Here is a 20,839-nt window from a genome sequence, read left to right on the forward strand (position 1 = left end):
TATTTTTGAGCACCTACACTATATTGAGTCTATGCTGAACAGAAAGTAGGGCCACGTATTCCTTCTTCCCAAGAGGGCTATATCAGTTGAGACATGGGATGCTGACTTTAAGGACTTCCAAAACATAATGGTCTACCACCGGAAATTCATACTTATCTTTGTGTCAATCTATCTTGTTGTGGGCGGGTATCTAGCAGAGAAATCCCGCTAGTCACTATTCTGATATGATACTCCAAAAAAATGTATATTTTAAAACAATATTTATTGAAATTTACAACAATCTATTCGGAGAACATGTAATACAAAATAAATCAAACATAAGAAAGAAATCACATCATACCAAGGGGCAGAGTTTTGGGGAAATGCAACATGAATGAAGAAAAAGATTGAAGCAAATAGAAGACCCGGATGGTGTGTAAGCCTTGTATCAGCATACATTATTAAGTACCCAAGAATTCAGGATGGGTAAGAATAAAGAAAGATTAGAAGGGTGGAAGATAACAGGAATCAAAAATTCATAAAATATAAAAAGTGCTTATTTCCTTGTTTATCATCTCATCTATCACACAATCTTTACAGAAAGGATCGATAATGGACTAAATTAATCAGTCATTTGGTTATTTAGTTCATGTAATATGACTTTTTCTTGGCATCAATCAAAATCTGCCCTGTATGTTAATTCTATAACTTTAAGAATTCTTTATAGGGTCTGCCAACGTGTGTGTGGCATCACAATGGTGTCTCAGGAGTCCTGGCAGAAAAACACAATCCCCAGTTCTTTCACGTTACGGCGGCAGAAGGAGTAGTCAGTTTGCCTTCCTCAGGGCATGTTCGAAAGACCCTGCAGAAACATATGTATGCATTTCAGTGTCATGACAGTTGGTGAATTATAGCGAGTATAGAATCTCTGGGTTGCCCAAATGAGCTTCTCCTAAAAGAATACTCTGCGTAGTTCCCCCGCTGGGCGCACGCTGGCAGTAGTAGACCTAGTATTGAACCGAAGTATCTTGAGAAGGATGGGGTCCCACCTGTAGGGGAGGCAGAAGGCAAAGGGAAGGGTGTAAGCGAGCAGTAAGGAATTTTATAAAAATCAAGAGTGTAGGGAAGAATATCACTTACAGTTGTTACGTCTTGAAATGGCACACCGCATCAGTGTTGAAAGGATGGTCCTGGGATCTAGGAGGAGGGTCAGAAGAAGACTATACATGGTGAGTACTGGGGTAGTGATTATATAATCACCAACATGTTAGTGGCCCTGTCCTGCATGTGAAGCCATCGTTCCACATCTATAAAATGGAGCCAATCCGTGTTTGCTGAGTGTCATGCACAAAGAGAAGAGGCTTAACTGTGTCTAAGTGTGCTGCACCTGGTAGTGAGTTATGTTGGTGCAAAGGGTACCTCTCCACAAGTTATTTGTGAAAGATGACTCTAAAACGTTACCTCCAAGGTGGTAGGAAATAAAATGTATAATTTGAATGCGGGGGCTGCGTGTGATCTCTGTGTCATGATTTGGTGATGAATGGTCAGTCTAATAAAATCAGAAGGTAAGAGTGCCTAGCTTAAAATACAAATGTAGAAGTCGGACCGTGGCTAGGCTAAATCAAAAGGAACATTCAGTAATCTTTCCGTAATTTTGATTAGAACGGACTTGCGATGAGTGTGAGTAGTTTGCTGGTTGAACGTGTCCGTGTCTTCCTGGAAACCTGGCCCAACGCTGTGTCGTTTGTGATAGAGGCTCGGCATCCATGTCCATTGGCTATCTGTGCGTGTGTGTCCAGATGTGATCACGTCAATTCCAAGGTGACTTCTTGTAAACACAACCACTAAATAGTCATGCAGTCATATGGGGGCCGTATGTGGGGACAAGGGTCTACGAAGTAGATGCTGTTAAGGTCAATAGTGCTGGACATATGCGCTAAGAGCATAGCTGTCTCACCATGATGCGAGGAAAGAGGGAAGCACAAGGAGGCCCCGATGGTGGTGTCTATGTGGTTGTCATAGAGACATGTATAAAGAGCCACTCGTCAATCTAGCAGTTGTATAAAGGCCGTATGTGGGGACGAGAGTCTACGAAGTAGTTCCTGTTAAAGTTAGTTGTACTGGACACATACACAGATAACAAAGCTACCTCGCCATGATGTGAATAGAAAGGCGGCACCCGGAGCACCCTTTCGTGGCGTATACGTGGTTAACATATTGACATGGGGAATGTGCCCATATTGTAAATTGATGTTGTCTGTTCAAAGCCATTGAACAAGAACAAGGCCTGCTTTAAAGATCCTACTGTGGTAAAGAGTCCCAACTATGCAGGTTTGGACTGGGCCACTTGGCCTTGGTGTAAACAGATAAAGGCCCCAATAACATGGTGACCTAAATGGTAGAACATTTCCTATCCATGGGGGGAGTACTGGCACATGTGCAAGAGTTGTAAGATGATGGCTCAAAATTATGCGGTATCCATTATACGTCTTGTAGAGGAATTAGCGATAACAGGCTCATGAAGGAAAGTAAAGGTGGGGCATATAAGGTCTACCCTCGTCTTTTCTAGACCCGGATAGTTTTCCAGAGGTCTTACTTTATACTAAAGGTGTGAATTCTTCATTGAGTTCACGGTTGTGTGTGAATCAAGTATGTGTATTCAGTGGGTTTCTTTGTCCACTAGACTGCGTTGTACATAGGGTACCACTTTCACTACCTCTAGTACCCACCATCGTAGGTCATTGGGCGTGTGCTGGAACTTGATATAGTGGTTGACCAGAGGGGCTGTGGCGTTCCTACACTGAATTTTAGATCTGTGCTCAGAGATCATGGTGTGGATTGACCTCATGGTTTGACCCACATACTTGAGGCAGCAGAGGCCTTCTATGCAGTATACCACTTGGCTGTCTTTTGCAGTTAGTCAGGTTGCAGGGTGTCCATTCCCTCTTGCTTTTTTTTAAATGTCTGCATTTCACTTGTGAATTTGCAGGCTACAGAGTTGCCACAGGGAAAGTGTTCAGTGGTTACTCGTAGGTTCCACAGGCCTGTTCTCTGTGCCTCATTAATAAATTAGGAATGGATTAGATGTCCTCGAAGGTTTTTGGCCCATTTAAGAGCAAAATGTGGTGGTGCTTCTCCTGGTAGGCTGAGCTGTGCCAATTACCAGTACTTGTATATACGTCTTTTCACCTGAAATGTGTGTGTGCTGTGTTTTATTACATGTCACTTGTTTGTTGGTGTCATTTTCGGTGTGGTTATTCGAGGTCAGGAGAGCTTCCCAGATTGTAAAGCTTGCCCGCTTTTTTAATCTGTTAAGCAGCTTTCTGGGATAGCCGTGTGCCTTGAGTCTTTCGTTAAGTTGTTCAGCATTTTGTAAAATCTGCCAAGGGATGTGCAGTTCTTCCGAATACCGTAGGTATTGACCATACAGTAGGTTTTCTTTGATATGTGTGGGATGATTTGCGGTAGAGGCTGCATTCCAATTTACCATGTTGATGCCTACTTATCAGGTCTAAAAAGTGTATTTCTGACTGGCTGTATCCCATAGTAAAGTGGATATTGTTATTGCATGCATTAAGCCAGATTAGAAATGATTTGAGTCTTTCTTCAGAGCTGTCCCATATAAAGATCTTGTCATTTATGTATCTTTTCCAACATCTAAGCTGTTCCTTAAATGGGTTTAGGTCAGATAAAGCATGTTCGGTCTCGTATTTGGCCATTAATAAGATTGCCAGACTTGTGGCAAATGCTGCTCCCATAGCTGTGCCTTTGGTCTGTAGGTAGAACTGATTGCTGAAAATAAAAATGTTTTTACACAGGACTATAGTCATGAGTTCTATAATGAAAATCTGAGGTACTCGCATCTGTAAATTGTGTATGTTAACGTAGTCACATATGCATTCAATTTCTTGGACTTGTGGAATACTTGTATAGAGAGATGTTATATTCATCCTTACCAGTAATTGAGTTTCTGGATCACAATGTTCGTGTTCAAATAGTTGTATGGTATGCATAGTGTCTCGTAAGTATGTTTCTGTGAGTACCCTCATAGTTTTCTAAAAGGTTTCAACAAATTTATAGAGGGGTTCCAGGATAGATCCACATCTGGAGACTAAAACTCTGACTCCTTGTTTGACACCCAACCACGTTGTAGTGCATATGCAACAGTTTCAGAAATGTTCTGACGACAGTCTTTTTTGGGATCTTTCCTTAGGGGGGGTTTCATGTCGTTCATTAAGGCATAAACCATATGTTGATATTGGGTAGCTGTCATTATCACTATTCCTCCCCTTTGTCTGATGATATGATAACTAGACTAGAGTTGCGTGACAGAATTGCTAAGGCTTCCCTTTCGTCCTTGGATATATTGTGTTGGAGAGTCGTCCTTTTCCTTTTTAATATATGTAAGTCCCTCAGTATACATTTCTCAAATGTAAGGATGTTTCGCGGAACTTGGTTGTCAAGTGGGGTGAATGCAGATGGCACATGGAGATCCAATCTATTTCTCTCTCTTGGTCCGTATGGTCCATAAAGAAGGTTTGTAGTCGAACCGTTCTCAGAAATCTTCAAAATTGCATTTCTGTGTCTGAAGAAATGGTACAAATGAAAGACCTTTAGATAGTATTGAGATTTGGGCAGGTGAAAGTTATATTTTGGCCAATTAAATATGGGCATCGTCTGGAGATCATTTATTGTTGGAAGGACTGCCTCCTGTGCCTCATTCGTCTCCTGAATTTTCTATATTGTAGAGCCCATGGCAGAGATTCCAGTTGTCTCCTGATAGGCCTCCTCTGCCTAAAAAAGAGGGTGCAGGGGGTAGGTGACTCCTGAATGCAAGGTGTTGGTTATATCTGGTATTATCTTCAGAAGGTGAGTCACTGCTCGAATCTAAGAGTGTGACCCACCTTCTCCTTCCGAAGGGGCTCTTTTGGTTAGATTGTGTAGAATAGTGACTAGCAGGATATCTTGGGTAGAGACCCGCCCGCAACAAACTAGATTGATACAAAGATAGGTACAGATTTCCAGTGGTAGACCATTATGTGTTGTTATTATGTATTACCCCAGCTACCACTGTAAGTAGGAGTCTCCCCATGCCTTCCTTTACCAACTTTAAGGAATTCACCATAACAGTTTTTTGTAACTCCAGGCAGTACTTAATAATATGGCCTTGCTTATTATGCCTAGGGTGAACTCGCCATGAGTTAGCTCAAAATGGCATTTTAACTACTGAAGGGAAAGAGGCACTCCCAAAATATGCTTACATCACAGTTATTGTTGATTTGTGGTATCAAATAAACTCTCTTGTTTCTTTAATGATGACCAGGTGAAAAATAAACGATTTATAAATGGTCATCGAGGTCTTTCATATGTCACTGACAACCCTATGATAATTAACAGCAGTCTTGTCATGCCTCCATGTACCTCCTGGTCCTCCCAATATGGCCGGGGTACGTGGCAGATGTTCCATTCATGGTGCTTACCTCTGTGGCACATGCAGGTTTGTTCCATGGCTCCTCGGTTGCACGACTTCCTCAGCTCCAGTGTTGCCGCAGTGATGCTCCCTGTCCCCATGCGGGCACAAAGGAAGGCACAGTCATGGTGGCTTGGTGCAGCAGGGTGCCACCATGTTCCTCCTGGCAATGCCAACATCAGCCACACTGTGGGCGTTCCCATGCAGTCACTTGACTGCATGTGCAGGGTTGCCTGGTAACTGGAGGCTAACAGCCTAGTTCTCGCACACAAGTACAAAAGCAGGAAGCCTTAGTCACTCGGTGCGTCTCAACTTCCTTGTTGCCTCACTTCACTCCATGTTATTCTTTTTCTCTGTGCATACACTCTGGGTGTTTCCTTGCAGCTCCTGGTCTCTGCCTTGTTGCTCTTTTTCTTGTTCTTCTCTTCCTTGCCTGTGCCCCCTCTTGCTTCTTATTGCCTAACCGGCCGGTGCCTTGCCTCATCTTCTTGCTCCTGTGCCTTCCAGCGTGGTACCGCCAGTTCAGTACCTGGCACTGTCTCTTCACCAAGTTAAATCCTGGGGTACTCCTATCGTGGTTTAGGGAGAACCATCCTGCCCCTTACCTCCAAGAGATTTCTTGCTTGGTTGGTAAGTGTAGGGTGGTACTCCAGCCTCACATTGACACAGACCCGGTTTTGAGTTCATTGTGGTGTTTCCTGTTCCCCAGAAAGCCAAATCAAGTACGCACCAGCGCTCAGTCTTGCTTGATAAGTCTCCACTCATCTCACAGTTGTGACTCATGGCTAGCAGAATGGCTAGAAGAACACCTTTTCTGGGGGTTTACCAAATGACCAGCTTATATAACCGGTGAAGACATGTCTTTTCTTTCTGGAAATGCTGGATCAGGACTTCAAGGCATCCCATAGAAACCCAAATGGTCATTGGGGTGGAGCTGTAACCAACAAGAAAAGCAACACACCATCTGCTGTCTAATTTGAGCTCTGCCAGTGATGCCTTTGAAAGAGACAGCAATGAGTTATTCATTAGCACAATGGCTTTTCCTCTGGAGCCAGGAATGAGACGCAGACACAGGGGACCCATGGTTTTGGCCATAAACATGTATTGAAACAAAAAGGGGTTGGAAAATGCCTCTCTGTCCCTACCCTAAGAGGTTTTTCCCTGCCTAAAGCAAAAACTAAGGGTCTGTCTGATGTCAAGAGGTCAAGATGCCCAAAGCATATTGTCCTGTGTCCAAAGTACTATTTTGGCCCTAACATTATAAAAATCAACTCTAAGGTGAAAAGGGAAATGTCTTTGAACTAGAAAAGTGTGTCAATGTTCAAAAAAGGAAAGGCGTAACTTCAACAAAAGAAAAGTCCCAAATGGATAAAGTTCACCGTTCCAGAAGATGGCTGCCTTCCCCTGGATTTCTCTTCACTCTGCTTTATACTTTTAGGGATATCAGTTCCTTGAGTTTCTTTTGTACGCGAAACACCTTGGCTGTTAGTCTTAATCTTGGTAGGATACCTGTTGTACTCTCCTGCCAGATTTCTTCTCCTCTTTAATATAATTTCAACACAGTTTTTGGCTATTCCTGCTTCATCAGTACTTACTCATGTGATGTACTTTACACACTGTCCAACTTGACCTTGCCTGATTTACTCTACTGACAAGGCTTTCTCATATGAACACACATGCAGTTTGAATCTGCCTTGTGTACTTTCCTTCCAGGGCTTTCTCATATGAACACACTTGCAACTTAAATCTGCCTGGTATAGTCTCCTGCCATAGCTTTCTCAGATGAACACACTTGCAACTGGAATCTGCCTGGTATACTCACCTACCAGGGCATTCTCCTTGGTACACTGTGCATATTTGCAAACTTGACAATTTCTTATAATTGTTCTGTTCGGTCTCTTTAAGAAATATTGAGTCTCTCGTTTTTTCTCATATGCTTAATTTACTATTATTTAGCTTCGGTAGGGTTGGAAAAGTGCACAGCTGTCGCTGCTTCCCTTGGGTGGCCTCACCGGCTCTCTGTGGCATGCATTGGTTCTCCTGTGGCAAGCCTGCAGCAGCTCTTCAGCGTTCTGCTCCTTCTCTGCGAGTTCACTGCCTCTGCTCTGTGGCTTCTGTGCCCCTCTTAGCTCCCGCTCAGCTGCTCTGGGCTTCTCCATGCTCCAGCAGCGTGGAGGCTGCCCTTCAATCCCATCTCACCCATTTTGTTTCATATCTACATTCAGCCTCTGGCCAAACCCATATCCTCCTACGGCTCCCTCTGCTATTCATATGCCGATGATACACAAATCATTGTACATTGAGATCTCTCCTTGGTGGAGACTGCATCCTGTTGTAGGGCTTGCTTGGCAGCCATGGGGGACTGGATGAGTAGAAACTGGATCATGCTGAATGGCGACATAACTGAGGTGTTAGTGGTGGGCCCTCCATCTTCAACTGCTGTGTGGTGGCCTCCTATGTTTTGCCCCTCCTCCTTGGTCCTTTTACCACCCTGGCCTCAGTCGTGAAGGATTTTAGCGTTAAAATCTCTGCCACCCTTTCTGCTGATAAGCAGATTAGTGCAGTGTGCCAACAAGGCCATTTTCAGTTAAAAATTCTGAGGAAGGTTCTGCCTTTTACATTGATGCATTTCTACTGCAATGTGCTGTACCTGGGACAACCTGCCTATCTCATCCATCGGCTCCAGGTTCTCCAGAACTCAGCAGCTAGGTCGGCTATTGTGGTCCCCCGATACTCATGTTTCCCCGACTCGCCGCCGCCTACATTGGCTTCTGGTGGCCAAGCAAATTCATTTTAAATCTGTCTGCCTGGGGCCACGTGCCTATTATGGCATGGTTGTGGAATACTTGCAACACAAATTCCGTCACTATGCCACCTCCTGGCTTTATGTTTGGCTCAGGCTTTCCCAGTTGTAATTCCTTGCACCAAATATGCACGTATTGGCGGTCATACGTTTTTCTATCGCCGCTGCAAAAATGTGGATTTCCTTTCCCATGTCACTCTGCACCACCAAGGCGTTCTTTGAAAACACACTTGTTCTGTTCACGAGCTGTTATCAAGTTCTTATCTCCAATGCTGCTCAGTGCCAAGATGACCCTGGGCGAACAACACACTTTATAAGTATAACTATACATGCATACATGAGTATGCCAGGAAGCCTTTCTTTTTCTTCTGGCATCCTAGCAGTGTATCATCTCCTGCAGTCTGATCTCCTCTGCCTCTTCTGTGAGCCAGTTGGCTCCACTGTACTAGCACCAGCCCAGCAGTCCCTTGGTCAGTACCGAGAGCACAAGACTTATCCAGCCAGTGTCTCTCTCCTGCCAGCTGGTTCAGTGGTTTAAATGTCCCGGCATCAAGTATGCGCTTGCAACCACTTGAACGCAGCTTGTGCTCCTGTCCTTCATCGATCTTCATTACTCGATTCAGCTTCCTCATTACAGTACTTTTGTAGTCAGGGAAAGGGAAGTCAGTTCTTGATGACTTGTATACAGAGTATAGAAAAGTATTCTCAGTAGCCTTCATAGGTGGATGAAGGGACTCATGGAAATATGCCCTCAAAGCATTAAGGCATTGGAAATGGAGGGGGTATCCCTAAAGGAAAAAGGGGCATACCATCTCCTGTCCGATGATGTCGTGTCACTCCCCTGAGGAGTGCCTCCACCATGTGATCCTCCCTTATATAGCTGTCCCCAGGGTCAGGAGCAGGTAGCGGCTGCCGTACCCTGGCCACATGGGGAGAGGTCACCGCTGGAAAAGGAGTGATGACACCATCGGATTCATCATACTAGACAGAGAGAAATGTTGTGTTCTAGGCCCCAAAAACATATCCATGTTTAATATCGTTATTTACAATTCATTGCTCTTTTGTTAAGAAATCACATTGTTAATTTTAAAAATATTATGTTAGATAATACCTTTGAATCACTTTTTTTGATTTACAAGAGTTTCCACAGTCTTTTGATTACTTATAAAATTTCATGTGGCTAGATCGTCGTTCTGTCAACATGAACTCTTGGAAAGAATACTATTGGCTGACTATCTCGAAGTACAACCCAACCTGTACTGCACGTCGGTACCATTCAAGGCTTCATTTAAACCAATTCTTATATTCTAGTCCTGAGCTCCAAGCCCCCATTCTTAACTATTTTTCCAGATAGGATTATTGATGGAGTTTCTGTTTTGACTTTCCTTATTGGTTGGTTGGTAGACGATTATTTGCTCAAGGCAGATCCTTCTTTTTTCTGAAACATAACATTTAATTTGTTAATAACATGCCAAGCGCACTGTGATGATTTCTTAAACATCTATAGTGTCAGACAGTGAGTAGAGTTCAGTGTGTAGAAAGTGAGTCAAGGCAACTCCCAAGAGGCATATAGGAGGTTATGAGTTTAGTGCTTTGCAGAAAAGATTGTCAGGTGGTCCAAAACTCATAGCCACTTTTTGAGTCTCTTTGCTAAAGTTTGCAAGAACTTGATCTCCAAGTTTCAGCACGCAGTGGTTCTTAGTTCAGTCTCTTTCTGAATTGACTCTTGGATTGTTGCCTCCAAGTTTCACTTCTCTGTTAATTCTCTCTCGCAATTGGCTCCAGGGATATGACCTTAGACTATGCAGTCTAGTTCTCAGTTTTACTAGTTTAGTCTAGGAACTTTACCTTCATGTTTAGGTATGCAACGTTTCTCAGTTTAATCTCTTTCTCTGCCGGCTCCAAGAACTTGGAGTTCCAGGATGGAGCACTTCTCAGATCAATCCTTTTTAGAGTCAGTATCAGGACTTTTTCCTTAAATCTCTGAAATTAAGCCTTTGTCGTTTACACCACTTTCCCTCTTGATCCTTCATCAACTGGCCATAAAAACCTTACCTTCAAATACAGCATGCAGGACTTCTCTGCTCACTCTCTTTCAAAAGGTGCCCTACGGATTTTAACCTCCCAGATGAACCTCTCCAAGTTTGACTCACATGCTTCCTTTCTGTCTCACAGCCTTCTCCTTGATTCTCTGTCTGCATTCTAGCTAGTGTCTGGAAACTCTTGCTACCTCCTCTTCATCTCTCCTGCATACTCCTCTTCAAAGGCAGTGTGGCTTCTCAGTATCTCGTGTTCCATATAGGCCTAGTATGTTCTATACATGACAGTAGTGCCCTAGTGTCGGTGCGGATACCAGGTATACCAGAGGTCTTGGGGATTGCTCCCGAGGGCCCAACAACCCTCACCCCAAATTAACGGAGGACCAAGCCAAGGGCAAATTAGAACTGTCGTTTATTACAAAAACCAACAGGGATTATACAAGACAATCACGATTCGCCAGTACAACTCAATTTTCCAAGGTGCGTTTCCCAGTTTTGATGCTACATGACGTCATCACCTGGGCCCTCCCCCAAAAACCTATCCCCGTTTCTAAAAGGGTGCTTGGAGTAATAACACCAATAGCTAGCCCATATAGAGGTTATTCTACTGGCCCTCGCATTTCAGGTGGCTGACCTGCCCTGTCCCCAAGAAACTATCTATTACATTGTTGCAGGGTTGTAGACTTACCATTGACCCGTACTCTTTGTCATCCACCCCTGGATTTCTGTTTCTTGATTGGCTGATTCTGGTCTCCACAGGGCTGGGACCCAATTCAGTTCTCAGCCCTCTGTGCTCCTCTTCAAGGTGATGTGAAATGACTATGTGTCTGAATTGTATCTGGTAGTAGACCACATTTGCATATGAGAGTGTGCTCCCCGTTGCAACATTTGTTTCACTTCTCGTCTGGGTTGCTGTTAACGGCTCGTCTATCCACCATGGGTGATTGCTCATTGTCTAGTTCGGCTGCATCACGTGGTTGTGGACCACAAAATTGAGCTCTTTGGGTCTGCATTTATGAGGATATTTTCCATTTTCCTGCAGCTGGCCCCTTGTCATCTGAAGCTTGGAATGTGTTTGTTTTATCTCTGTCCTTGGCTGTGAGCTTGGCCTTCCCGCTTGGTGCAGCCTGAGCCTGCTTCCTTTGTCAGGTGTCCTGTAGCCTGAGGCCTTCTGTAATTTTCCTTAGATTAATAATGTGATTTCTACATGCTCATACTGTGCTATGTTTCCTATAGGTTAGTCATACACAGTCCTACCAGGCTCCATATATACTCCTGTAGTCCCATAGGGTTAATGGCCATTAGAGTGCCAGGGGACCACTCCGGTGGTGATAGTGCGTGGTACAAATATCCTTTAACATTAATATTAACATAAGCATCTGGAAGCTTGCTCTGGATTGTTGCCTTGCCTTTCAGCATTACTGCATTTGGCTAATGAGAAAAATAATAAAAGCTTTGACAGTATGTAAATGTATCTGTCCTTTACCTACAGAACTGTGTAAGCATGTGTATGCAAGTGTGTGTTTGTGTAAGCAGTGCATGGCTGTGAATGTTCTTCGTGGCTAACGCTGCTACGTCGTGGTGTCGCTAGTGACATCATTACAGTGGCTTCTTGGTACTTCATCCGTGGAGTCCATTACAGTGTTCGGATCCACGATCTCCATCGGGTTCCCTGGATTTGGAAGGATATGCACTGGATAGGCTTGGAATGGCTGTCAGAGGGGATATCTCTCTGAGTATGCATCAGTCAGTGGTGCACTTGGGAATCGTCCACGAAATGAGTGACTTTGAAGGTTCTTGACTCGTCGGCCTGTCATGCTCATGGGGGTAAGGAGGGGCTTTCCTGGGCCCTCTCTTTGCTAGTCTTTTGACCTCTTGGTATGGTACTCATTTCATCCTTGCTGGTATCGACTTGTCCCGTGTTTAGTATCTGGCTATTCCTCCACTCTGGTCCACCACCTCAATCTCTTTTCATTCTCTGTCAGTGCTCTCCAACATTGCCCATCATGATGATTGCTTTTTGTCTAAACTTCATCTGCCCAGTTCTTGTTCTACTCTATGAAACTGTGGCCAGCCTCACATGAACACTACTTAGTGTTTCCTATATCCTTCGTTGGATGGAGTGCTAATGTAGTTAAGGAGGACCATTGCTGTGTATCGGTATGTGCGTCCATTGGAATTAGTCCTTGGTCATGTGTTCTTGAAACTGTCATGTTTTGAGAGATTTGCGAAATTCTGAGCCGACACCGGGATCGAGTTCCATGGGGTGGGTGCATGACAAGAGAAGGATTGTTTGCGGGTCCACTCTGTGCGGACCCATTGTGATTGAAGCCAGTTGGTCTATTTGCTGCGTGAGGATGGTGTGCAACCAGATATGTGGAGCTTAGTCACCAGGTACGCTGGTGTGCTACTTGTGACTGCTTTGTAGATACATGCAGTCTTGAACAGTATCCTGGCTTGAAGGAGAAACCAATGTAGTTTGTGTAGGATGGGGATAATTCAGTCAAATTCCCTTGCTCCTGTAATAAGACATGCTGCAGCATGGTGGACTGCTTTTTTGGGAGCCAAGTTAGCAGCTGGGAGCGCTGTCAGGAGAGCATTTCCCACATCAAACCAAGCAAAATGTCACCATATCCATCTACTGCAGAAGAGTGCAATGGCCTCTAAAAATTGCTAAAACCAACTTGCATTTGTGAATCACTAGGTAGCGATTTCTATGTTTAGGCAAAACAAATCTGCAGCCAACTTCCACTTAACATCAGGCCCACAGCGTTACTGTTTACTTGACTGTACGATCAGGCCTGTGTGTTATGTTATTAAGTATACTCTGCCCATCACCACCCCATTGGTCACACAGCGCCTGACCTTGTCCGAGAAGTGGCACATTGTAACACTACCAGGCTGCGATCAGACCTGTGTATGTGGATATAAAGAAGAAGGGTTGGGGGAGAGGAGGTGATAGGAACGGGGGATTTGCCATAGGACAAACAACTTTGTGGGGTTTGGGGGCACACGCGGTGAGGAGCTTTTAGCAGCATAAAGCAGAACCTTGTGGCTGTGGTCTGTATCCAGGGACACATCAGTCCTTAATGTGCATGATTATAATTGACGTAGCACTTCCTTTTTCAACCAGGGACACATCAGTCCTTAATGTGCATGATTATAATTGATGTAGCACTTCCTTTTTCAACCTCTTAGTATTTTGTGGTCTCTTGTACCATGAGATTGATCTTTTCCATAGTTATTGCAAGGTATAGCTTTTCCCTTTTTTTTAGAGTTACATGAGATCCTTTCATGCACTTCAATGGGGAACATACCATTACTTAAAAGGGTGGTGACCTAACAGCTGAGGGGATGGCAAGACCCTGCCCATTAATAACGGTATCGTCCATTATGTAATGCTAGCAGTCTCGATCAGATGATCCCGCCAATCGGAGCCTCTGCCTGAGGCCGTCAGCAGAAGTTGGGTGGGGCCCGCATCAGCATGCAGGCATGCCCCAATGCAAATACCGCCCTGAGCCGCCAGCTCTGATTGCCAGTTTGGTGCAGCCTCGAAGGTGGCGGGACTAGGGGTGTGTAGATTTCTCAGGGAAACCCGTTCACACTTCAGAAGCTGGAGAGAGAGCCCCTTCCTCTGGACGAGGGCGCCTTCACAAAGCCACCTTTAGCCCTTCCCTTTCCCCCCTCCCACCCGGGGAAAATGTATTTTCCACGTTGGTGCCCTTCAATTCTTATGTAACGAAACCCTATATCGTTTGTGTAAATTACTTGTTCTGCTGTATTTTACAGTTAAAACTTGCACACATTAATCATACTGGCATTTGTATTGGCTGTCAAAATGTACCAAGTCCGTTATCGCATATACTGCATACATGGACACTTGGGGCTCTGCCGACATTAATTCGGAAATGTAACAAGTATTACAATCGTCTTGCTTTGTTGTTAATACAGCACACTAATGAACCCGGCTGCAAAAGCTGCAAGTAGGCCCGAGTTTGCAAAATCTTTGAACTTGATTGCTTTGTGGCTCGGTGGATTACTCTGCAAATGTATCGCTTGCAGTGGACACACCGCACTTTGCTATCTGACTTCGGAAGAACTGTAGCATTATTGTGTTTAAACCCTGAATCCCCAATTTAAAGACACATTTGTGTTTGTTTTCCAGAATATGCTGCGGGAGGCTCCCTCTACGACTACATCAACAGCAGCCGGAGCGAGGACATGGACATGGACCAGATCATGGCCTGGTCAACAGACGTCGCCAAAGGTGAGCGTGAGGAGCCCGAGAGGCCCAGCCCCGTGTGTGTCCCTGGACCAACGTTTCAACGGAAACCGTTGCACTGTAGGAGTCTTTGGGTTCAGTGTGTATAAATAGCTCAGGTTCTCAAAGGAAAACAGTGCTTCATGTTGAGCCTGGAAGGTTTGGGGGTTAGACAAAGGTGAGCCTCTGAAGCAGCAGTAATTGCACAACGTGGCGATTTTCGGCTCCCTTGGCCCTTTTGTTTGGTCTTAATATGGACCATGTGTTTATTTCCGGATAATGCTTTCCTAGCAGCCAGTTTGGAGACATGCGTTTTTAATGAAAGGTGGACGCCGTTTGTATCACGTACACTTAAGGTCTTAAAAGCTATCTATGATTCCATGTCCTCTATTCTTGGAATGCGCATGCGCACACCGCTTCTGTAGAAACACCATAGCAGCACCATGGTTTAATGAGTTTTAGGTGTTGGTTTATAAATGATACCCAGTGGAGAAAAACCATTTGTATGGACTGAGCAGCAGTATGCAAAGTTTTTCATATTGAGCCCCCTTTGAGTAAAAATAGTGTTTCCCCACTCCCAGAAAATCTAAATGAGGGCCTTTACTTGCTGTGATGGGGTGGGGGGTGCTGGCCATGGACATCACTCCAGCCCCCTGTAGTTGCTATGGGACGCCAGCACCACAGAGACCCAGTGCCTCGAGGGGTTGCCGGGGGACACCCGGTCTTGGATGGGGACGGCGGGCCTTACCCACACATGCAGACCCTGGTCACCTTGCTGGCAAGAGGGCCCCAATGCAACATGGCCTGCAGGCCCGTGCTTACACGGTGTGGGCCTGCAGGCCTGAAATGAAACACGACGACGCAGGTCATTCCATGTTGGAGTCTGCAGTCGTTCTGCTGCACGTGCCTGCAGGGCTCCTTTTGTTAGCTTGGATGTCATGACCCATCTTAAAAGGGCAATACAAGGGGGAGGGACACATACCCTTAAAGGGGCAATACACAAGGAAGGGTCACGACACAACACTCCTCCTTTTTCTTAACAAACAAATGTTACTTTAACATATATGATTTCCTCCCCCCAACACAGAACAACATTACTTGGGCTACTTAAGAATCATGGGATCAACAACAAATAGGATATGCCACTGCTACATACATGAGGCTCACATTCCCCATACACATATAACACATATAAACTCATCACTCTCCGGTGACAGTCGCGGTGGACGAACCGCCGGTGGATGGTTGGCAGTTGGACCACAAGTTACAAAAACCCTTTATTAACCTGGGGTGTGGAATTGTAACCACTGCATGACGCCCATGGGTAGCCGCTGATACCTACCTCGGAAGATAAGGTTTATTCCGAGACATATGGATGGATTGGATCCTTGCAGTACTAATGTTTTATAATTGAATTGAAAGTTGCTATTGTGTTTTCTTTCTTGTTTTCTCCTCTCTTATCCCCCTTGTCGTTTTGTAATTTTCTCATTAATTCGCATAAGTGTATATAGATGATGTCAATAATCTGTTTATTTCTGCACCTATACATATTAGTTTGTTGTTATTCAATGTATTTGCCTATTTATATCTGTTTGCTTTGTTCAGTACATATTTGATTTAGAGTTTTTGGTTCATTGGTGTTTCTTTCCTGCCAATTGTTATGTTATGTTAAAGGTACTTATATAGCGCACTGTCACCAACGGAATTGGTCCCCAGGCGCTCTGGCGGGGAAGGAAAGCGGTTAGGGTTAGTTGGGAGGAGGGAAGCAGGAGAGTGGGAGAGGTGGTGTGCTGTTGGCAGCTTCAGCTCGGTATACACCGGGTGCTGGGCTTTGGTGCAAGTATCGGATCAGGCGAGACCTCATGTGCTGTAGGTGCTGTTTATGTGTGGTTGATGCGGTGTGGTGAAGTGCGTGCGGATTGCTGGGAGTGAGATGGTTGTATGAGTTTTGTGTGGGTCGAGTAAGCTGAAAATTAAGGGTTGAGATTAGTGGGGTCTGTATCCTGATTCCGGCACTTCTGGTTCCATTTGAGCTGTATCCCTGTGGGTGGGTTGTTGCTGGTTCCTTGTGGGCCGTCTCGTTGTGGTGGTGGTGCTGTGCGGATCCAGCTGTATCATAGTGATTATTGTATGGAGTAATAGGTGTGTTCTGAACCTTTTCTTCGGGTGTGGAGCAATACATAATATATGTGACTTGTATTGATATATGATATGGCATTTATAACGTGCCTATACACAAGTGTTTAAAGGCACAAAGATGCAAGGGTGGGGAAGCAGAGGGAAGACAGTGACAACGATCCTACTAGGCCATGTGACTTTGAGATCGTGCAAGTGGACGGGAGGAAGGGGAAAATTGCAAATGTACAAATAATTTGTGCAAACACCTTTGGTGTTGTGGAGGGTTGGTCTAAAGAGTTTCTTTAACCCAGTTGTACCAACCTCAAGCGCAGCAGTACTTTCCCCCTTTTTGATTTAGCTGATACCATATAGAGCACCCCTACACACTGTGGGACAACAGCTTCACATCACTGTTCTTTACTGAGACCACTTAAAGGATGTAGCTAACATGCAGGTTCACAGCATCAACAAACATACAAACATGTTCACTGAGTCCTCTTTAAGCAATTGCAGGACTGCAGGAGACCAGTTCACTTTCCATCCATGTCTGTTCAGCAGTCACTTCCCCGGGTCCAGGTCCATTGATGGTACTGTTCAGAGGCCGGCAAAGCCGCACCTGGCGGGTACCAGGGGCCACATTGGCATAGTCCCTTGATGTTGCGGCAGGGCAGCGAGACACGGGTCGTAGGGCATCCAGGCTGTGCCACGTGATGTTGACACGGCACGGCAGTGATAGGATAACACTCACCCCCCTTTTTAGCCATGCTCCCCAAGTCAGGAATGTCCCTTTCCTCCACAGGCACAGGAGGGCGTACAAGCACTCGTGAGGAACTGCAACCCATACCTTGGCTGTTGCACTACTTCTCAGTGTCGGGCCCAGGGTTGCATGTGCTGGGTGGTCAGACATACGTTGTTGGCTCAGCTCAGGTTGCCGGCAGGCATTGCCCCTGGGCCCACATGGCCTGGACCTTAGATGGTCGGGAAGTCAAGGAACATTCGTAGCACGGTGTCACTGCCACCTGTAGGGCAGGCAGGGTGACTGTAGTGGCACAGTGTTGGGGCCACTTCAGGCCGCCCTAGGACCTCGGTCTCTCCCTCCTCCAGGCGTGAGATGTTCACCTCCCTTTTTCCGGGCAGGAGCACACACCAGTGGTAGGGTGAGACGGGTAACGCTGGTAGCAAGGCGCGGAGAGTGGTGTGGTGTTGACAGCCACTTGCTTATTATTTTGCTCCCCCAGGCAAAACACTACATGAACATGTGGCGCCAGGATGTGCCACGCTGCCCGTCTCACAATTTGAGATGACTTAGATTGTTTATCAGGCGAGGTAAAGCAAAGCAAAGCAATTGTCAAACAGTCACTTGTTTCATTGTAGTAGATTGACTGTGAAAACACATAGCATAACTTGCGGGGCAGGGAGCAAGCTCTTCGTTCCTTCTGCTCCGATGCGGAGCACTTTATTTTCTGCCCTGGAGTTCTGTAGGTATAGTGGCAGCGGCTGCTTCTACTCCTTTGTCCCAGTCTGGTGGTACAGTGTGAGCTGTTAACTCCTCTGTAGATGCGAGGCCACCAGACAACAGAGCTGCTTCCCACAGCAGGGGCACTTCATTTCCGCTCTGCAGCGTTACATGCTTCACTGTTCCAGACTGGAGCACGTCATTCTCTATACCGCCTGACCCGGGATCATTTCGGGAGCCTTTCCTTTTCTCGTGCATTTCAGATATGCACTGCCACACAGTCCGGTTTACGGAGGGCCATCTGCTTCATTTCCATTAGCTTCGGCATGGAGCATATAACTGTACACCGCCACTGGTCCGGGAACCATGCAGGAAGTTTCTCTTCCTCACCAGCTCGACACCGGAGCACTTTGGATGTTCACTGCCGCTGGGCCCGGGATCTCAGTTAGGGCTACGGCGTGGATGAACCATTATTGTTTCTTTGGTAGCTCCGCTCTCAGAGCTTTACTTCCCCTCTCTCACCGCCAGCTGGGCCCGGGATCGCCGGAGGGCCTTCACTTCGCTGCACGTCTGCTCCGATGACAGGAGAACTGCAGTCTTCACCGCCGACGGCCCAGGATCACTCGGGGGGCTGCCAGCACCCATAGTGCCATCGGGTGCAGGGCCTTGTGGCGCTGCTCGATGACGGGCTTACGCGGCGGCGTGACGTGTCACGCCGCCGCGGTGTGCATAAATAAAGGGGGCGTTCCCGGCCGCGTTAGAGCGACCGGGAAGCCCGAACAGGAAGGACTGGTGCCCGTGTGAGTCCTTGGGGTTGAGGGGCTTACGGGACCGCGTGGGGGCTCTGACCCGCCCCCAACAGTGGCGACGAGTGGTGAGGGAGACCCGGGCCCGGCGGTGAAATCCTTTGGATTCATTTTTTATAACGAAGCGGAACGAAGCTTCACCTCGCTTCATGCCGGGTCGTGGGACGCACACGCGGCCGGCGGCCATTTTGTTTTGTAGGCCGTGAAAATTCACGAGGCTCCGGTTTGGAGCGTGAAGGCAACACGGGCCCAATTTTTGGAAACATTGATTGCAGGGAGTCTACCCTGCACGCCCATGCCTAGTTTGTGGTTTTTAACCCAGTTTTGGGACTCCTACGTCGTGTGAAAGCTAGGAGAAGGATTAACATGACAGGGCCTGTCTAGGCCAATCCATAGCCTCAGCTCAATTTTTGGAACTCCCAGCTCTATTTGGACTACGGCAAGGTGGATCCACAGTGTTCTCTTTGTCCCCTTCATCATCAGAGCGCTGTGGCTTCTTCTTTGTCTCCTTCATCATCAAGTTTGGCTGCTCTGGCTGTCTTATTCTTTTGTGCCTCCATTGGTGCCCTGTCCGGAAGCCCCCCCCTGTTTGAACTGTTCGTGTGCCCGGAAAGGAAGGGGTGAGTTGCACTATGATGGTGGGAGTTTGAGTTGCGGCCCTCAGGACAGTAGGTGGGGGTACCTGTGCGCTCAAGCCCATGGGTGACTCTGAGGATTCTGATAGTGGTGCTGCAGCTGCGTCACTCCCCCGCGATCGTGGCCAGGCAGCGGCTCAACAACAGGCTGTCCTACCTCCGGTGATTCAAGCCCCTGCAGGACCGCTACCTGGACAACCAGGACTTCCCATCATGGCTCAAGCACGAGCACCCGCGGCCCATGCCGCCTTGCAGCCCATCCCGGAGTTCGATGCATCGGGCCCACCCTCGAGCATTGGGCCCCGATGGAGAAGATGGGTGAGTCGCCTGGACATGTATTTCAGGGCTGCTCAGGTGACGGATGACGACAGCAGAATTGCCACCATGCTGTACTCGGCAGGGCCGGCAGTCCAGGAGATATTTGAATCACTTACACCTATCAATAACTCTTATGATGCGGCCAAGGCGGCACTCCTTGCACATTTCCTTCCCCTTGCAAATGTGGATTATGAGAGATTCGTCATGCTCCCGGCTAAGCAGAAGGAAGAGGAGACACTGGACACTTTTTATGGTCGCCTACGCCGCCTCTCCCTCGGATGCGCATGGGGGGATGCAGACGACATGATACGCACGATGCTGATCCAGGCATGCTCCTCTGGCAAGCTCAGGAGGCAAGTCCTGAGAGAGCCGGGCATCACGCTGCCCGGCATACTGGAGCTGGGCAGGTGCCACGAGGTAGCAGAAGCCCGAGCCAATAAGATGGAAGCAGGGTCTCGGTCGGTGAGGTCGGAGGAGGTGTGTGTCGTGTGGCGAGGTGGCCGAGGAGTGAGACGCCCGGGTGGAGGACCCCGAGACAGGGCAGGAAGAGCCGGGGAGTCGTGCCAGAAGTGCGGGTACGACCTCCCTCACATCGCAGAATGCCCGGCGGTTGGAAAAACCTGTGGGAGGTGTGGACTGGCCGATCATTTCTCGAGAGTATGTCGTGCAGCCATGCCGGTGATGGTGCCGAGAGTTCAGGCACGGACGTGGACTCCGCGCCAGAGCCAACAGCCCAGTGTAGCCCAGGTAGAACAGGGTGAAGTCGAGTCCCATGCTGAAGGAGCCGAAGAGGAAGACGAGGAGAACATCTTTTTCGTCTCCAGCGTGGGAATACTCAAAGGAAAAAGCAGGAGACAGCCGAGATGTGTGGTGGAGATCAACCACTCCCCAGTCCCAGTGCTCGTTGACACAGGCGCCTCAGTCAATGTGATGGCCAGAGGGCATTATGACTCT

General features: G+C 46.9%; 1 protein-coding gene across 4 annotated transcripts in view; it reads left to right on the forward strand.

Annotated features, from left to right (window-relative positions):
- The window catches only part of MAP3K20 (mitogen-activated protein kinase kinase kinase 20), a 1,515,864-nt gene that overhangs the window by 478,305 nt on the left and 1,016,720 nt on the right, over positions 1-20,839 (forward strand). For all 4 annotated transcript variants that reach the window (XM_069616229.1, XM_069616231.1, XM_069616232.1 and 1 more), the window contains exon 4: positions 14,457-14,558. In XM_069616229.1, coding sequence (XP_069472330.1) covers positions 14,457-14,558 — 102 coding nt within the window. The remainder of the gene's footprint in view (positions 1-14,456; positions 14,559-20,839) is intronic.

Source organism: Ambystoma mexicanum, chromosome 9 (assembly GCF_040938575.1).
Source record: "Ambystoma mexicanum isolate Mex_15411 chromosome 9, UKY_AmexF1_1, whole genome shotgun sequence".
In the NCBI taxonomy this organism is placed as follows: Eukaryota; Metazoa; Chordata; class Amphibia; order Caudata; family Ambystomatidae; genus Ambystoma; species Ambystoma mexicanum.